The 18,343-nt window shown below is 25.9% G+C and overlaps 1 protein-coding gene across 1 annotated transcript; it reads left to right on the forward strand.

The window, feature by feature from the left end:
- The first annotated feature begins 50 nt into the window (after positions 1 to 50).
- On the forward strand, positions 51 to 18,209 carry LOC112690226 (E3 ubiquitin-protein ligase UBR4). The gene is made up of 44 exons (XM_025564187.1): positions 51 to 263; positions 387 to 591; positions 675 to 880; positions 957 to 1,116; positions 1,843 to 2,027; positions 2,114 to 2,359; positions 2,543 to 2,674; positions 2,747 to 3,053; positions 3,222 to 3,419; positions 4,161 to 4,253; positions 4,326 to 4,454; positions 4,567 to 4,858; positions 4,941 to 5,108; positions 5,491 to 5,698; positions 5,770 to 5,932; positions 6,366 to 6,494; positions 6,561 to 6,818; positions 6,900 to 7,013; positions 7,089 to 7,219; positions 7,292 to 7,396; positions 7,466 to 7,636; positions 7,698 to 7,862; positions 7,985 to 8,159; positions 8,221 to 8,371; positions 8,433 to 8,652; positions 8,721 to 8,873; positions 8,958 to 10,198; positions 10,271 to 10,490; positions 10,602 to 10,841; positions 10,938 to 11,258; positions 11,348 to 11,695; positions 12,285 to 12,446; positions 12,717 to 12,917; positions 12,978 to 13,589; positions 13,743 to 13,919; positions 13,987 to 14,400; positions 14,456 to 14,728; positions 14,815 to 14,928; positions 15,008 to 15,145; positions 15,264 to 15,739; positions 16,736 to 17,056; positions 17,152 to 17,482; positions 17,563 to 17,722; positions 18,111 to 18,209. The coding sequence occupies exons 1-44, from the start codon at positions 102 to 104 to the stop codon at positions 18,173 to 18,175; spliced, it is 10,440 nt and encodes a 3,479-aa protein (XP_025419972.1). The 5' UTR covers positions 51 to 101; the 3' UTR covers positions 18,176 to 18,209.
- The last annotated feature ends 134 nt before the right edge of the window (positions 18,210 to 18,343 follow it).

The raw sequence follows: 18,343 nt of genomic DNA on the forward strand, positions 1-18,343 counted from the left end.
TTATTAATATAAATTATAAATTCATTATATTTTTAATTGTTAAGGATGAAGATAGCTTATACTATAGACTCTGCACATTTACTGTAACCCAAAAAGAATTTATGAATCAACATTGGTATCATTGTCATACTTGTAAAATGATTGAAGGTGTTGGGGTTTGTAGCATTTGTGCTAAAGTATGCCATCGAGGTCATGATGTTACTTATGCTAAATTTGGAAACTTTTTCTGTGACTGTGGTGCAAAAGAAAACAATTTCTGTCAGGTATTCAATTTATAACTGTTAATTTTATCATAATTTTATTTTGAAGATTTAATTCATTTGATTTTTATTTAATTTCTTATATATATATTTATTTATTTAAAAGAAAAATAAATGTTTTTATAGGCGTTAATCAAAAGAAATCCTAACTCAATAGATACAAATAGTCAGCGAGATAAAATAGCTTCTGTTGAAGGTGGAAACCCAGTTACTGATCAAGAAAGAGTGGATGCCTATAATTCATCTTCAGCTACAGATCAAAATCAAGATCCGAGAACTATGAGTACAAGAAGTTTAGATTATGAATCTATTTTATTGAATTCACTTACTGGTAATTAATTGATGATATTTAAATTTTTAAATATATATTTAATTATTTTATGAAGAATAATTAATATAATATTTCATTGTTAGCAACTTATAAGAATTTGTTGATGTCAACAATAGTGGATCATTCTCAAATAATCGAGCCAACATTAGAACTTTGTTCTCAATTAATGAATGTAGTTATAAAATCTGGTGAAAAAAATTCTGCAATTGGTTGTAATACCAGAGCATTAGATACATTAAATGATTTACAAGAATTAGAGAAATCTATTGAAGTATCAGATAATATAATGGTATTTATACATTTTCTTAGATTAATATTAAATCTCTTTACTAAAATTGATACATATCATAAATATTAATTGTTAGTTGCCTACTATGGGATCTCAAGAAGGTGCTTTTGAAAATGTAAAGATGAACTTTAGCGGAGATCAAGGTCAAACTATTCGGCAGCTACTTTCTGCTCATATGATACGTCGTGTTGCCATGTGTTGTTTATCATCTCTGCACGGCAAAAGACAACATTTAGGTAAATATATTTTTAATTCTATATGTTTGATATTTATCATATATATAATATTTGTGTAAAATATATTGAATGATTTTTTTTCTATAATCATTTTTTACAAAAAAATTATTTATGTTAGAGTATTTTAAATTTTTTACATGGCTACATGTTTTTTATTTGATATTTTCCTGGGAAGAATATTGATGTATAAAAATAAAAAATAAAATAAATTGTTATTTAGTTATAAATATTAAAAGCTTGAATCATTGGTTGAGAGTGATGTGGTAAAAATATATTTTCTGTAAAAATGGCCTGTTCAAAATAACATTATTTCTATTTTCTTCATGTATTATACTCAAAATGTCCTACAATTCAGATTAAAAATAAAACCTATAACATTTTTATTAAACAATTTTATTTTTATACTAATGACTTCAAATTGAGCTAAAATATACAAATTATGTGAAAAATTGATTATAAGTATTTTAATTCTAAGCGTTTTAAATTACAATTGACATCACATTTTATTTATATAGACATTATAGTTTTTCTGAAAATGAAAGACATATTTTACTATGTTACATATAGTATTTGATCAATTTACAGAAATAGAAAATGATTGCTTTCCATCCCCTAAAATAGATTTTTTTTTAAGTAGTACATTTAAATATCTCCAAAATTAAAAATTTGTGATGGAAGATGCATTATGTTATAATTTATAATATTGATGTATGTATCTATGTTTAGTTGCAGTATCTCATGACAAAGGAAAAATAGCAGTACTACAAATGAGTTCATTATTAAAACAATCAGATGTATCAAAACGCAAATTAACTTTAACACGATTATCTTCTGTTTCTATCCCATTTACTGTTTTATCAGTTACTGCAAATCCTGTTAATGAAGACTTCCTTTCTGTGTGTGGCTTAAAGGTATTATATAAATTATTGCATTTTATAAATGTTTTAAATGTTAAATGACTAGTTATAATTTTATAATTTTTTTTTTTTTTTTTTAGGACTGTCATATCTTAACATTCAATACAAGTGGAACTGTTAATGAGCACATTGTTCTTCATCCAACTTTAGAAGTAGGAAATTTCATAATTCGTTCAATTTGGCTTCCTGGATCACAAACTAGTTTAGCTTTGGTGTCTGCTGAATTTGTTAAAATTTATGATTTATCCAAAGATGTTTTAAGTCCTCAATATTATTTTCTTGTACCTACTGGAAAAATACGAGATGTAACATTTATGTGTACTGAGGTAAAACAATACTTTTTGATTATAATATTAATTATTTAATAGTTTGTATTCAAAATTGTTTTATGTTTATAATACCAAGCTGAGATATTTATTGATATCTTAAATGGTGATCATGCTGCATACATATGTATATTACTTAGATATAAATTAATGATTTAAAATTGTTATTTTTTTTTTTTTTAGGAGAGGTCAACCATGATATTAATATCTTCCGGAGGTTATATATACACACAAGATATGGATTTAGGCAGTTCAGCTATTCATGGTCCGTTTTATGTGACTAATACTATTGATATTGTTCATCCAGATATTAGTGTAAGTACAAATATAATCATATTTGTTAATTTTTTATTTTTTATTTATTAAACATTTTTATTTATATTTTAGGATATAAATGGCCAAGTTTGTGGAGGTGGTGTGTCAGTTTATTATTCACATACATTATCACTATTAATGTTTAGTTATGTGACTCCTGGTCGCACATTTATTGCACCTTTAGATGAAGATGGATATGAAGGTGGTGTTATTACATTGCACCCAGTTTTTGCCATTAATTCACAAACATCAAGCCCTAGTGCAAAAAATAAGAGTAATGTTAGTCAATCAAGTACTTCTGTACCTCCTACTCAACCAATGTGGCAGTGGTCTGAAGTTCCTGGACATCCTGGCTTAGTATGTGCAATATTGCAGTCAAGTAAGTTTAGAATCATCAAATATTTAACATTAAGGTTTATGTTTTTATTAATTAAATAATAATAAGGCTTTTCTTCATATTTTCATAACGTAAGATTAAAATTAAAAATGTTGATATTTTTTTTAAAATAATTTATGTATTTTTAATTGACATTTAATTTTTATTTAGGCAATACTCCAGTCGTATTTATGATAACACCAAAAGTTATTAGTCTTCAAGAAATTAAGTTGGCTCAAACTAAGACTAAGATTACAGATATGGTAGCTGTACGCCATCCTTTATCAAGTGAAGATTATAGAACAACTTTAATAATTTTATGTGAAGATGGTAGTTTACGTATGTTCTTAGCAGCTAAAGAACAAACAGGTGATCTTATATTTTCGTTGTATAAGTTATTATATATGAACATACTTATATATAAATTAAACTATTACTAATTTACAAGTGTAAATTAATTTTATTATTTTAATACTAATTGGAATGGATTGAATTTAATATTATTTAAATTTTTTGTTTTAAGTATTTGAGTATTAAAAGGAATATTTGTTGTATGATATCATGAAGATAACTTTAAAATGAATTTTTCTTCTTCCTCTCTTTTCTCCTTACTATTTGAGGTCGGTCACCTTTATCCTAAACCTATACTCCTCTTGATTTTCTACATCCCCTACATACATATCAACAGCCCTCACATCATTTTCAATTGTATCCAACCATCTCTTTTTTTGTTTTTCCTCTTTCTCTTTTCCCTTCAACATTCATTTTCATAATTACTCTTACTGATTTTGTTTCCTCTTGCTTCATCACATGCCCAAATCACAAACCATCTCGGTCTATTTTCTTTCATCTTATCCACTATCAATACTTCACCAATACTACCTTTCACTTATTCGTTCTTTATTCTATCTTCTCTTGTCACTTTACTCATCCATCTAACTTTAACATTAATTATTAATTATTATTGAAAAACTGATATAGTACTTCTTGATTTATGGTATTTCAAAGATTTTTTTTAATTAGAATTATAATAAATTTATTTTTAGTATAATATTGAGAATTAATATACCTACTGCAATTTTTCTAAAAATATAAATTAAATTATTGTAGATTTTTGGCTTTCACCATCTATTCAACCCTCATGTCATATAACGTCTTGTAAAATGAAGAAAAAGAAAATAAATAAATCTGGAAGATCCTCAGGTATTTATTTTCTCTTTAAACATATTTATTTTCTTATTTTACATAGATCTAAATGTTAATATTAATTTTCAGGAAGTAGTTCATCATTTCCAATTGATTTCTTTGAGTATTGTGTAACTATGAATGAAATTGAATTTGGTGGTAATGATCTATTACAAATTTACAACCCTCAACAAATAAAAAATAGACTGAATAGTAATGGTAAGAACAATGAAAATATGCTGTATCAATACTTATTATGTATTTTAATTTTTAAGGTATAATTTAGTTGATAAAATTATTTAATTTTTAATACATTTTATAACTGCTCTAGGGATGTATGTAGTGTCAACAAAACCTCGTTTTAGTATTGAAGTTATTAATAATGATGCTACTATGGTAATTGCTGGAATAAGAATTAATGTTGGTAGTCAAGATACAGGGCGTGCTCCGGGTTATATAGAGGTATTAGGACGCACATTGCCATTGGTACCTATTACTCGAAGTCGATGGTTTGATTTTCCATTAACCAGAGAGGAAAGCCTTCAAAGTGATAAAAAATTAGTAATTGTGTTTGGTCCATCACGAGATCCAGAAGGTGTTACTATGATTGATTCTGTGAAAGTGTTAGTATTTAAAATTTTATTTTTATATTTTATTAATCAATAATATACTATTTTAAATTTTTATATGTTAAAACTCTTAAAGGTATGGAAAAACTAAAGAGTCATTTGGGTGGCCTGATGAAGTTGATGAAATCAGTAATGGTACAATATATGGTTCAACTTCTTCTAGTACTGTAGTTACAACCAATCAGTTCAATTCGCAAGAGAAAGAGTTACCTTTAACTGGATTTACCATCAATCATTTAGACAAGTAAAATATTTAAAAATATTAAAAAATTAAGTTTTCATATTAAAAAACCTATATTTTTACATAAATATTTGTAAAACAATAGATTTAAAATAGTAATTACCTTAGATTTTATCTATAATTTTTATTTTGTTTTTATATAATAATCAAATTTTCATAACAACAATTTAATATACCAATGGTTTAAAATTGAATTTATTTCCTATCAAAATAAATAAAGAGGTACAAATAATAGGTATATTAAATAGGTGTACAAAATCGTTATGATTTGCATATATAAAATGTAGTTGAATAGTAATCATTATAACTATTTATGATTTAAATTTGATATTTTATTTTTTATCATATATATAATTTATTTGTTAATAATAATTTTTGTTTATAGATTTGTCATTGGATTATTATCAGTATTAGAAAATAGCTTTAGCGTATCAAATTATTGTTTGAATGATGATACGGAGAAATTTTCATCCAATAAAACTAAAGCTATCAACGTTGCACTAAAATTATTAAATCATAGTACTCAAGCATGTATTCAACTTCATTCTAAATCATTATTAGCTGTTTTGCAACCAGAATTTCATACTTTTAAGGTAAAATCAAATTTATTAGAAAATTTTAATTTCTAGTATATAACATTAATTGTATAATTTTTTATTTTTAGGATCAATCTATGTTGAATTATATTCTTCAATCTTTACATGATTTAGAACAAGAAGATAAAAATATAGATGCTGAAGCATATTATAGACTTGTTTTAATAACTCGAGGTATTGCAGTTAGTAGACCACAAAATTTATCCAACTTTGAATTTACGCAGAATGAAGGTAATGCAAATAAATTTTTAAGTTTTACTCAAAATACTATTTTAAATTATTTTTTAGTAAATATATCTTAATTTTATACTGATTTAGTGTTTTTGACACTGTCGATGCAAGTAAAAAAATATATTCAGTTTTCTAGAACATATGTCTTATTTTATGTATTTATATAGAATTTATACATAGAATTTTTTTTTCAAAACTGATTAATAATTTCAATTAAACAGCAATATTTTTGTTACTTTATGTGGATTTATAAAAAAAATCTGTATTTTAAATATATAATAAAAAAAAAAAAAATTATAAAATGTTTATTTTTTGTATTATAGCAAATAATTTATTCTAAATTAATTTTGTAATAACAATTTGATGTTAGAAAGAGATACACCATTGCTTTTCTAGAATATCAATTTAAAATCATAAATGTATTTATTTTCAGAAATAAATTTGAATGTTGATCAGTCAACTATTGGATGTCAATTACTTATTCACAAACTTATGTCTGTGTTTTGGATTTTATACTTTAATAGACCAAAAAATCCATCGTACTGCACAATTTATGTTCCTGGTTAGTAGTAAATCGGTATTTTTAATGTTATGTTTTGTTAAATTTCTAACATTTTTTAATATTTAGGTCTTAAACATACAGAAGCTGTTGTTTATGCTCTTGTTGAAATTTTACATTCTTTATTATTTTATGAATATACTGGTTTTCAACATTCTCAGATTAATACAATATCTAAGTTCTACTTAGATTTCTTATTATGCCAAGATGTAGCAGTTAGTTATACTGCTAAATTAGCACTTTCGAGAGCATTAAAACCACATGTTTTTGGGAAGAATAAACTAAATTCAGTTCGTGGAGATATTTCTTTCAAAGAGTCAGTTGAAGGTAATTAATAAATAAGCTATTAAATTATTTTCATTACATTTTATTTTTATTACAATTGCTATAAAAAATATTCTAATTTAGTAAAAGAGTCATCCAACAAAGAATCTGAAAATGAAATACAAGTTCCTCAAGAATCTCCAGAAGAAAATATTCAGTACGAAGTTGATGAACCAATTATTTTATTGGATCCTAGAGGTAATTAATTTATCTACAGTATTAATAAACACCAGATTTTATCTTTTAAAAAATGACAATATATTACTTTTGTAGTTGAACCACAAGAACAAGTTCGTCAAAATATGGAGGTATTAATTGGAAATGTCCAATTTCCTGGTCTTATTATTCCACCTGATGCTGATGATGAAGCAATGGTAGAATTGGCTATTGCATTGAGTCTTCAAGTAATATACTTTAAAAAGTTAATCATTTATTTAATTTAATAAGCTTTTTTATATTATTATTATTATATGCAGGATAATGATGGAATGGGTAATAATGCAGAACTCCAAAATATAAGGCAAGGTTTGCAACAAGGATTTGTGGAATTACAAGGATTAAATGCACCGCCTGAATTAAGGGTATAAGATAATTTAATTTAAAATTATAGCATTTGAAAATTATATAATAATTAACAATTGTTTAATTAGAATATGCAAGAAATATCATCACAAAATAATGAAAACGGTCAAAACTCTGAAGTCCAATCTACACAACAAGGTCATTTGAGTGACACAACTGCATCTGCAGCTGGCTCTGATGATGAAGATACAAATGCTGTACCAGGAAGTAGCAATTTAAGAACATCACCAACAGAAATTGTAAGTATTATATTCATATTTATAATATATTATATTAATAGTGTGTTGTTAATATTTTTAGAGTCAAGTCGAAAGAGGAGATTTAGATGTAGAAATCGCTTATGATCAAGATTTAGAAATAAATAACCATTTACATACCTTAAGGCTGTCCTTGTTAGAAAAGTTTATTAATCATATTCCTAATCTTCACAATATTGGAGGAACAAGAGCTATACCATTTTTCCAAGTAAGATTATTAGATTATATATACTGTTGTAGTTTATGATTCAATGTGTAAGTTCCTTTTATTTTTAAGAAAATTATAATTGTTAATGAAAATTAGAATATATCTATTAATTTTATTTTTAGGTTGTGTCTTCAATTGTGGCAGATATGGATTTAAATAATGAAAGAGATAAAGAATACTTTACTGAACTTATGCAAATGTTTATATCATATATTTGTCGTGAGACATTAGAAGATTCTAATTTACATATAAGAAATCCACAGCGAGAAATAGTCATAATTATTATGCGTTTTATTGGTAAATTTCAAAATTATTTTAATATTCTTTATAAACATTTTTGTAATCTTTAATTTTATAGGTGTTTTATTAGCAAGGCCTAAATCTAGTTCTAAATCATCATCCGATCATACTACTTATTTATCTCAAACTGCAGCATCTATGTTAAAACATGCTCAATTTATACCTTGTTGTTTAAAAGCATTAAAAGCTTTACAAGAATATTGGGCTGGGTAATAATTAAATTAATTATTCTTTTTGATTTGTATTTTAATTTATTTTAAAATATTTTAGTTTTAGCGAAAATAATGATAATGGTGCCACTGTTGTTAGTGTTTTGTTAGAACCAAGTGGTCCACCACAAGTTCCAGATATGAGTCCATTTTTTTTAAAACCTTATTCAGTTAGCCAAACAAAAGATATTTTTCACAACTACCCTATAATTCTAACTGAAATGCTATTACGTTTACCATATCAAATACAGAAAAGTTGGTCGCAATTATCGTTTGAAGCAGTATGTATTTAAAATAATTTAATTAATTTGGAGATTTTGAATCAGTCAGAAATTTTTTCATTCATTAGGAATGGTTATCTGTATTGTGTGAATTTATGAGCTTAAAAACAATTAGCCCATTTATCAAACGTCAAGTTAGAAAACTACTATTATTTGTATGTGGAAACAAAGATAAATATCGCCAGATTAGAGATATGCATGCTTTGTCAACTAGTATGAAGGTATAATATAAAATTAATTCACATTTATAATTCAGTTAAATTTTTTATATTAGTATATATTTGTATTTTATATTTTATTTTTAGAATTTTCAACTTACATGCTTTATTAATGACCGAAATCTACAACCATCTCTTAATTTAACATATGATAAACTTGTTGAAATTGTCGAAGATGTAAAAATTTGTGTAGATATTGCGTCAAGCCGTATGCTAAACTGGCAGCTATATTGTCGAAAAGATAATACCGTTTTAATGTATTTAATGCGTGCAGCTTGTCTTTTAGATGAGGGTGTATCTTCTACGATTTTACATTTGCTTCAGTATGCTATTTGTGGTGCTAAAAACCAATCAGGAACACCTTCTACAAAAGAATCCAAATCAAAAGTTTCTAAAGTAGCTGAAGATATTGAGAATGCTATGCTTGAAGAAGCTCAATGTATGATACTAGTTAAAGAAATGAATAAGCGATTAAGTAGAGATACTTTAACACGTTTTGTTAAAACATTTTTACTTGAAACAAATTCTACACATATTCGTTGGCAAGCTCATGCATTAGTATTGTCAATTTATAGAAATTCAGAACATGATGATCAAGAAAAATTACTTGAATTACTGTGGGCTTTATGGCCACAATTGCCAACATATGGAAGAAAAGCATCTCAGTTTGTGGACTTATTAGGATATTTTAGTTTTAAATACAATCAGAAAGCTGCCACATCTACCAAATATGTTGAACAGGCGATTGAACTGCTAAGAACTCAAAATTATAAATTGGCATGTCATCCTAATGCTAATTTGTACACACAAATATCACAGTATGTTGATTTAGAAGGTTTTTATTTAGAAAGTGAACCATGCATGGTTTGTAATAACCCTGAAATACCATTCAGCAATATCAAATTGACTTCCATTAAGGTAGATTCAAAGTTTACAACTACTACCCAAATTGTTAAACTTATGGGAAGTCATACAATTAATAAAATTGTGTTGCGTATAACTGATTTAAAGCGTACTAAAATGGTACGCACAATGAATATATTTTACAACAATCGATATGTACAAGCTGTGGTAGAACTTAAAAATAAACCAGCAATGTGGCATAAAGCAAAAGAAATCACATTGACATCTGGGCAAACTGAAGTAAAAGTCGAATTTGCTGTACCAATAGTAGCATGCAATTTATTAATAGAATATGCTAGCTTTTATGAAAATTTGCATGCTTCATCAGAGACTTTACAGTGTCCTAGATGTAGTGCGACAGTTCCAGCAAATCCTGGAGTTTGTTCTAATTGTGGTGAAAATGTATTTCAGTGTCATAAATGCCGGTAAGTTGACCCTAGTACTTACTATTGTTTATTTATCATTCATAATATTTACTTTTGTTTTGTTACTATAAGGGCTATAAACTATGATGAAAAAGATCCTTTCCTCTGTCATTCTTGTGGATTTTGTAAATATGCTAAATTTGATTATGTATTAACTGCTAAGCCTTGTTGTGCCGTTGATCCTATTGAAAATGATGATGATAGAAATAAAACTGTGAGTTCCATTAATTCAAATTTGGAAAAAGCCGATAGATTATATAAACAATTAGTGTCATCAAAACCTATCTTGGAGGTAAAATATTTATAGTTTTTCAATTTAAAGTTTAAATTTTAATAAATTTCAAAAATTTAAAACCAATTTAAGTTTAAATATTAATTCAGTATATTAAAATTTTTATTTTAGAATATGTTAGTTAAAGTTATGGAAAATCGTTTGGAAAAATCTAATAATACAAATGCAGAAGAGAGTCAAAGTCCAAATGTTGTTCCTGTCTCAGGATTTGCAGCTGTTGTTAATGGTGCTATGAACAATAATATTTCTTCTGGACCAGTACATCAAGTCAATAGATCTATTCAATTATTAGCTCAAAAGTATGGCTCTGAATGTCGTAATACTTTTGAAGATCTCAGCCGTATTGTACAAGTGAATATTAAGTTTTAAATTTGATTTTGTCTATTTAATACCTTATATCACTTTTGATTGTATTTTTAATATTTAAACTGTTATTAATTATTTCAGAAAGTGTTGGCTAGCCGTAAAGAGTTAATAGCATATGACCAAAAACAATTGGGTCAAGCTAAATCAACTACTCGTTTTAATGGCAGTTTTAGTTCTCTTTCAGTATCTGATTCTTTTACATCTTTATCAATTTCTCAAAATATACCATCAGCATGCTCTTTACCTAATACAAATTGTTATGGGTGTATAACAGCAGCTTTAGAACATTGCTTTGTTATGTTACGTGCTCTTGCTACAAACATGACATTGCGTAAAATATTATTGCAACAAGGGCTCATTCAAGAACTTGTTGAGAATAATATCAGAAAAGGCTCAGTTCAAGTAATAGTTAAAATTGTTTTTTTTTTTTTTTTTTTTTTTTTTTTTAATATATGTATATCATATTCATTATTTGTGGTTTGAAATTTTAGACTCAAGAAGAAGTAAGAAATTTATTATGTATTTTAATACAAGATAATCAAAAAGCAACTGAAGATTTATGTGGATTATTAAGTCAAAGAATATCACTAACGATTCGGGGCCCAATAGCAAATGCTGATTTAGCTTTTGCTGTTAGACCAGAGATATCTTTACTAGCAACAATGTTGTATAAAGAAGATTCATGTTGGGAACAAAAAGCCAAATGTGTAATGCAACTTTTTTTTATGACTTGCAAAGAATTCCAATCATCAGCTATTGTTACATATATAACATTGCCATGTCTAAAAATGATGCGCAATATTATCAAACCACCAGCTTCAATAGCTAAAGTAAACAAGGTAAATTATTTCAAATTTAGTTTCAATTAATTTATAGTTATTTTTTTTAAAAAAATAACAACATTAATATAATTTGATATATTTTTATATTTTCAATTTATATATATTTTTAATATCATTAATATATTTTAATAAGTTAGCTACTGTTATAAATTAGATATTTGGTCTAGTATATATATATATATATATCTGTTGTCTTAAATACTTTGAATCTATTGAATGTTATATGTAAAACAATTTAATTATATTTACCTATGAAAAATATTTTTGAAACAAAATAAGTAGTAATCATAATATCTCAATATTTATATTTTTTCCTCTTTCGATGTAACCATTTGTTATTATCTATAGTAATATATGTATGTGTTGATTTTTCAGTATAATATTATATTAGTCACTTGTTACTTAAATTAAATTAACTTAAGTTAAAATAATTAATTTATATTATTTTAGTATTGGTTATTCTCAATATTTATATATCACATTAAATAATAAAACAAAAAGGTTCAAAGTTAATGAATTATAAATTGTTTTATTATTTGATATGATTATGTTTATTTTAATAACTTTTGAATCTCTTTTTCTCTAGGATAAATCTACAGAAAGTTTATCAACTATTCAAATGTCCGATCATTTGATGGTTGATTTTAGAAAATGGGCTAAACAAAGTCCTGAACATATGTTTAATGCATGGCGACAAAGACTTCAAAAAAAAGTACTGGATATTCCAATTAAAAAACCTAAATCAAAGGTATTAATTAATTTTTTTAAATTAAATTTACTTCAAATTTTTTAATGATTTTAAACTTTATAAATTAATAGATACATTTATTTAAACTCATGGTGTTAAGTGTACTCCTTTATTATTATTTTTTTTTTATTTAAGTGGATGTTATCATATAATACATTTTATTTTTTATATAGGGAAAAATAAATAACTTTTATGTACATTCTATTATCATTAATGTTCTTGATATAAAATTATTTAAATTAATAAAACATTATACTTGATATTTTCTAGAATGAAATAAGACAATATTATTTAGCCTCTAAATATTTCAAAAAATGGCGATTGTATACTTTAAGAGATATTGTTAAGCCATTCCATTTAATAGAATCTTCTTGGTTGAAACATTTCTTATTCTGTTCGAGTACAAGGTTGTTAAGACAAGTAGCATGTGCTATATTTGAGGGTATTGCTCAAGCACCAGAAAGAAAAAAAAGAGGTACAGTTTGTTATTTAACTATGGATGCCTCAATTATTGACCAATATATATTTTTAGAGATTTTAGATTTACTAACTGGATTTTTAACAGAACTTGGAAGTGCAGGAGAAAACTGTGCTGAATTTTTAGCTTTATATCAAAATTTAATACAGCAAACTCCTTGGAAGCAGTACTTGGCATTGCGAGGAGTGCTTATAATGATTTCTGATATAATCACTAAAGAAATCCAATATTTGCATTATTTGGAAGAAACTACATTAACTTCAGATTTAGCTCAAGGGTTTGTTTTGAAAAGTTTAACAGGATTATTGGCATCATTTTTGGAAGTTGAGAGCATAAAACAACAGTATAAAGGAAGGCTTGTCGGGGCTATTTTGAATGGATATCTATCCCTTCGTCGTTTGGTTGTTCAGAGAACACGTTTAATTGATGAAACTCAATCTCAGCTTTTGGATCTTCTTGAAGAAATGACTTGTGGAACTGAAACTGAATCTAAAGCATTTATGGCAATTTGTGTAGAAACTGTAGAAAAGTGTGATCCACAGGATGTACGTACTCCAGTTTTTGTATTTGAAAGATTATGTTCAATTATTTACCCTGAAGAAAATGATGTTGGTGAATTTTACATGAATTTAGATAAAGATCCTCAACAAGAAGATTTTTTGCAAGTAAGTGGTCTATTATTTAAGATAAAATTATAATAATTAATAATATTATACCATTAAATTGTTTTGTTATTTTATTATATATCTTAAATTTGTAATGTTTTACAGATATAATTGTTAATTGAATAAAAAACATTTTAAATAATTATTTTATAGGGTCGTATGTTAGGTAATCCATACAGCAGTAATGAACCTGGCCTTGGTCCTTTGATGAGAGATGTAAAAAATAAGATCTGTCAAGATTGTGAATTAGTTGCTTTACTTGAGGATGATAATGGTATGGAACTTTTGGTTAACAATAAGATTATTAGCTTGGATTTGCCAGTTAAAGAGGTAAAATTTTATATTTACATTTATATTTTAAATACAAAAGTATAATTTGTTTATGAATTTATATTAGGTATTCAAAAAAATCTGGTTGCCAGAAGGTGGTGAAGCTATGCATATTGTATATCGCATGAGAGGATTATTAGGAGATGCTACTGAAGAATTTATTGAAACATTAGATGCTAAATCTGACACAGAAATCAATTATGAAGAAGTTTATAAAATGGCTAATGTAATGGCCGAATGTCGTGGATTAGAAGTCATATTAAATCGATTATCTACAATAGAAGATTTATCAAGGTCACGTCCACTCTTACAAGTTCTACTTAAACTACTTGGTCTTTGTGTTCGGGTAAAACATAATCAAGAAGTATTAACTGATCCTAAATTAGAATCCATACCAATTTTACTTAGTACACTTGAGTTATGTTTAAGTAATGAAGCTGATGGTTTATCAAATACTGCTCTAACTGAACAAACTCTTGACGTAAGTAAAAATTATTATTTAATTTTAACACATTTTTTAATTTACAAAAAAATAGATTTTAGAAACAATACTCTCAAAAGCTACTTCTCAAAGTCTAGAAGATTTTGCTCAATTATCAGAGACTTTTGGTCCTGATGATCATATTCGTTACCTATTACACTGTGCTTCAAATGCTCGGTATACAATTGTTCAGCATCTAACTCGGGTTTTAGCTGCTCTTACATACAACAATAAAGCTAAAATGATTATTCTTATGGACCATTTTGCTTCTGTTATTTCTGATTTTGAAAAATTCGATGATGTCCACTCTGCTCAAGATGAACAAATGGTAAGTATTGAAATAAATTACCTTTTTTGAAACTTATAAATATATAAACAATGATAAATTATTATAATTTATTTTAATATATTTAGATGAATTTGTTTTGTGATTTGACCTATGGCATAGAAAATAATTCACTTGGAAATACCCTAAAAGATTATATACTTTCCCTGGGGGTTATTGATAATGTCACTCAATATATATCAGTAAGTTGAATCTTAAATTATTATTTCGATAATTTTCTATATATTTTTTAATATTTATTATTTACTTTATATTTTATAGCGTCATGCACCTACTGTAAAATCAACTTTAAACAAGAATAGTGATAAAGATGAATGGAAAGAATTTATATCAAAACCTTCGTTAAAATATATATTACGATTTTGGACTGGATTAGCTAATAGTCATGAACCAACCCAGGTATGTTACTCTACTATACATATTATTATTAATACTTAATAGTATTAGAATTGCATTGTTTTTTAAATTTTTTTATTGAATTTTAGTTTAATTTTTTAATGTTTTTTTTTCTTTTTAGACTGCTGTTTCTGATGAATGTATTCAAACTGTTCATTGCTTAGAGCAAGTGTCATCAGATGAACATGTTGGATCTCTAGCAGAAAATTTATTAGAAGCTCTAAAAACGAATACTAAAATGGCTGAAAAAATAGAACAAGTCCGAGAACAAACTAAAGCTGAGAAGAAAAGATTAGCAATGGCCATGCGTCAAAAACAACTTGGCCAATTAGGAATGCGTACTAATGAAAAAGGGCAAGTAACTGCTGAAACTTCATTGTTACAACAAGTTGAAGATTTAGGAGAAGAGACTGGACTAGTATGTGTTATTTGTCGAGAAGGATATAAGTTCCAACCTAACAAAGTATTAGGTATTTATACCTTTACCAAGAGGTGTGTAATTGAAGAACACGAAGTGAAAGCTCGTAAAACCATTGGTTACAGTACTGTAACACATTTCAATGTGGTACATTTTGACTGTCATATGGCTGCGGTTAGGTAAGGAATATACTAAACTATTAAGTATGTAAAATATATATTTTGTTAAGTATAAATTTTTTTTTGATCATATGCTTAAAAAAAATATTTAACTGATTTTCATTTAAATAAAGTAGTTAGTTTAATATCAGTTGTATCGATATTAATTTGTCATGTATTAGATAATTTATTAATATCAATATAAAATTTAAAATAAATAAAAATTATAACATCTGCTTTGGGATATATTTTAATGACAATATATATTTAATAATTAATAATACAATTTTTTTTTTAATAGATTTTTTATTGGTAGCTTATATAGCATTATAACTCCCCAAATATATGTATTAAGTTCAAAATGAATAGTTAAAGTCTAATATATGTTATAATGGTTTATAATATTTATTAGTTAATTTTAATGTATTATTATAATTTATTAATATGCATCAAACATACTAATATAGTATAATATTATTTAAGAGGACACCACACCCATATTTATTTTTTTATATATTTTCTCCTCCTGACAAATGTATAACATAGCAAATTTATGTTAAGTAGTTCAAATATAGTGATATTAGCTTTAATATTAGAGTAAACTGACGTATAATCAAAGCTTAAGGGAAGAACTTTATCTGTTTTTTGTTCAATTTTTTTCTGATACTTTAATTTTTAAGTGAGTTATGAGTATGTAAAATATTACAATTTTACAAATATTACAATTTAAAAAAAAAATCTCATAACTCGCTTGAAAATTTAACTATCAAAATAAACCAACCAACAAAACACAGATAATGATAATGATCTTCATTTAAAGTATTATTATAGCTCAATTTACTTTAACACTAAAGCTTATATCATTACTTTTGAACTACTAAATGCAAATTTGTTACATTATATGCGTGTTAAACGGGACAACACATGTAAGTGTGGTGTTCTTTTAATATTTAATTTTTATTTGTTTACTAAAATTAAAATCAAAATAGGTTTTATTCATATAATTGTATTTAATAGACTTGCAAGGGTTCGTGATGAATGGGAATCTGCAGCGTTACAAAATGCCAATACAAAGTGTAATGGCTTATTACCTATGTGGGGTCCTTCGGTTGCTGAATCCGCTTATGCAAATTGTTTAGCAAGACATAACTCATATTTACAAGAAGCTACTGGCCAAAGAGATATAAGTTATATGCAAACTGTTCATGATCTAAAGTTACTATTATTAAGATTTGCTCAAGAAAAGAGCTTTCATGAAGATACTGGAGGTGGTGGACCTCAGTCTAATATGAATCTAGTACCATACCTCATGCATATGTCATTATATGTGATAAACACGTATGTATTGATTTAATTTTATATTGTCATGTTTAGTTAATAGATGGTATGTAATTTATTATAACTTTTAATCTATTTACCATATATTTATTCAGGACAAGGAGATCCAGCGCTGAAGAACGTAATTTACTTGCATATTTAGAACCAAAACCTTCTGACCGGTTGATTGATAGTTTGTATGACACTGAAGGTCCATTATATTGGCTTACTATGGCTATTATGTTAACACCGTATCCAAAATGGAAATCAACTCATCATTTAATGCATTTCAATAAAATCATATTAATGGCTCATGTTTATCATACAAATTCTTCTATAGCACCTAATGTACGCTCTGTGCCTATGACTCCTCATGATTACATTGCTTACAAACCAGCTCTGATGTTCTTTGCATTAATCAACACTATGTATGAATACTATTTTAAGGTAATGATTATAATGATATATTTTTATTAATACATTTGTATTAAATAATTAAATACTTATATTGGTGTTATTATTTCCAGGCTGTCGAGGTACCTGAAAATAAAAGTTGGTCAGTTTGTTTAGCTGATTATATCCGTCAAAATGATGAATCATTGCTCAAATCATCAGAGAAGATGATGGCTACTTTCAGTGAAGACTTTTTACCTTGTACCTCGTTTGAAGAATTTTGTGATGTTGCACGTAAGATAAGAATTTTATGTATTAGTGAATAATTATATATTATTTTCCCTTCAATAATTTAAATATGTCTAAAAATATAACTAACTTTATAAATATATAAATATTTGTGGATCTCTGAAGATTTGTTGGCTGCATAATACACAAAATAAAAGTGCATAGTAATATAAAGCTCCCCTTGCAAATGTTTCCACTTTAATTGGACATTGCAACATATAATTTAGGATTACTTTAGTAATATTATATACATTTGATATTTGTTATTTTAATTCTTAATGTTTATAAGTACTAATGCTTGCCTTACCTCTTATCATTGTTAGTTGTTGTATAAATTACAGATATATTTCATGATCAATTTGTATTACTAAATCAACTGTATATTTTGTTTCAGGTTTAAACTTAACGGATCCATCAACTTACATTAAAACTATTTTAAGTACTTATATCCATCAATAAAAATTATATAGTAAATTAACTAAAGAAATCACCATTATGAAATTATTTTAATTATTTATTCACAATATTTATTTTAAATGTGATTATTTTATAAGTTAAATAAAGGAATTGGAAATTGAAATTCTAAAAAAAAAATTATAATAATAATAATAATAATAATAATAATCT

Source organism: Sipha flava, unplaced genomic scaffold, assembly GCF_003268045.1.
Source record: "Sipha flava isolate LNK unplaced genomic scaffold, YSA_version1 49633_pilon_pilon, whole genome shotgun sequence".
In the NCBI taxonomy this organism is placed as follows: Eukaryota; Metazoa; Arthropoda; class Insecta; order Hemiptera; family Aphididae; genus Sipha; species Sipha flava.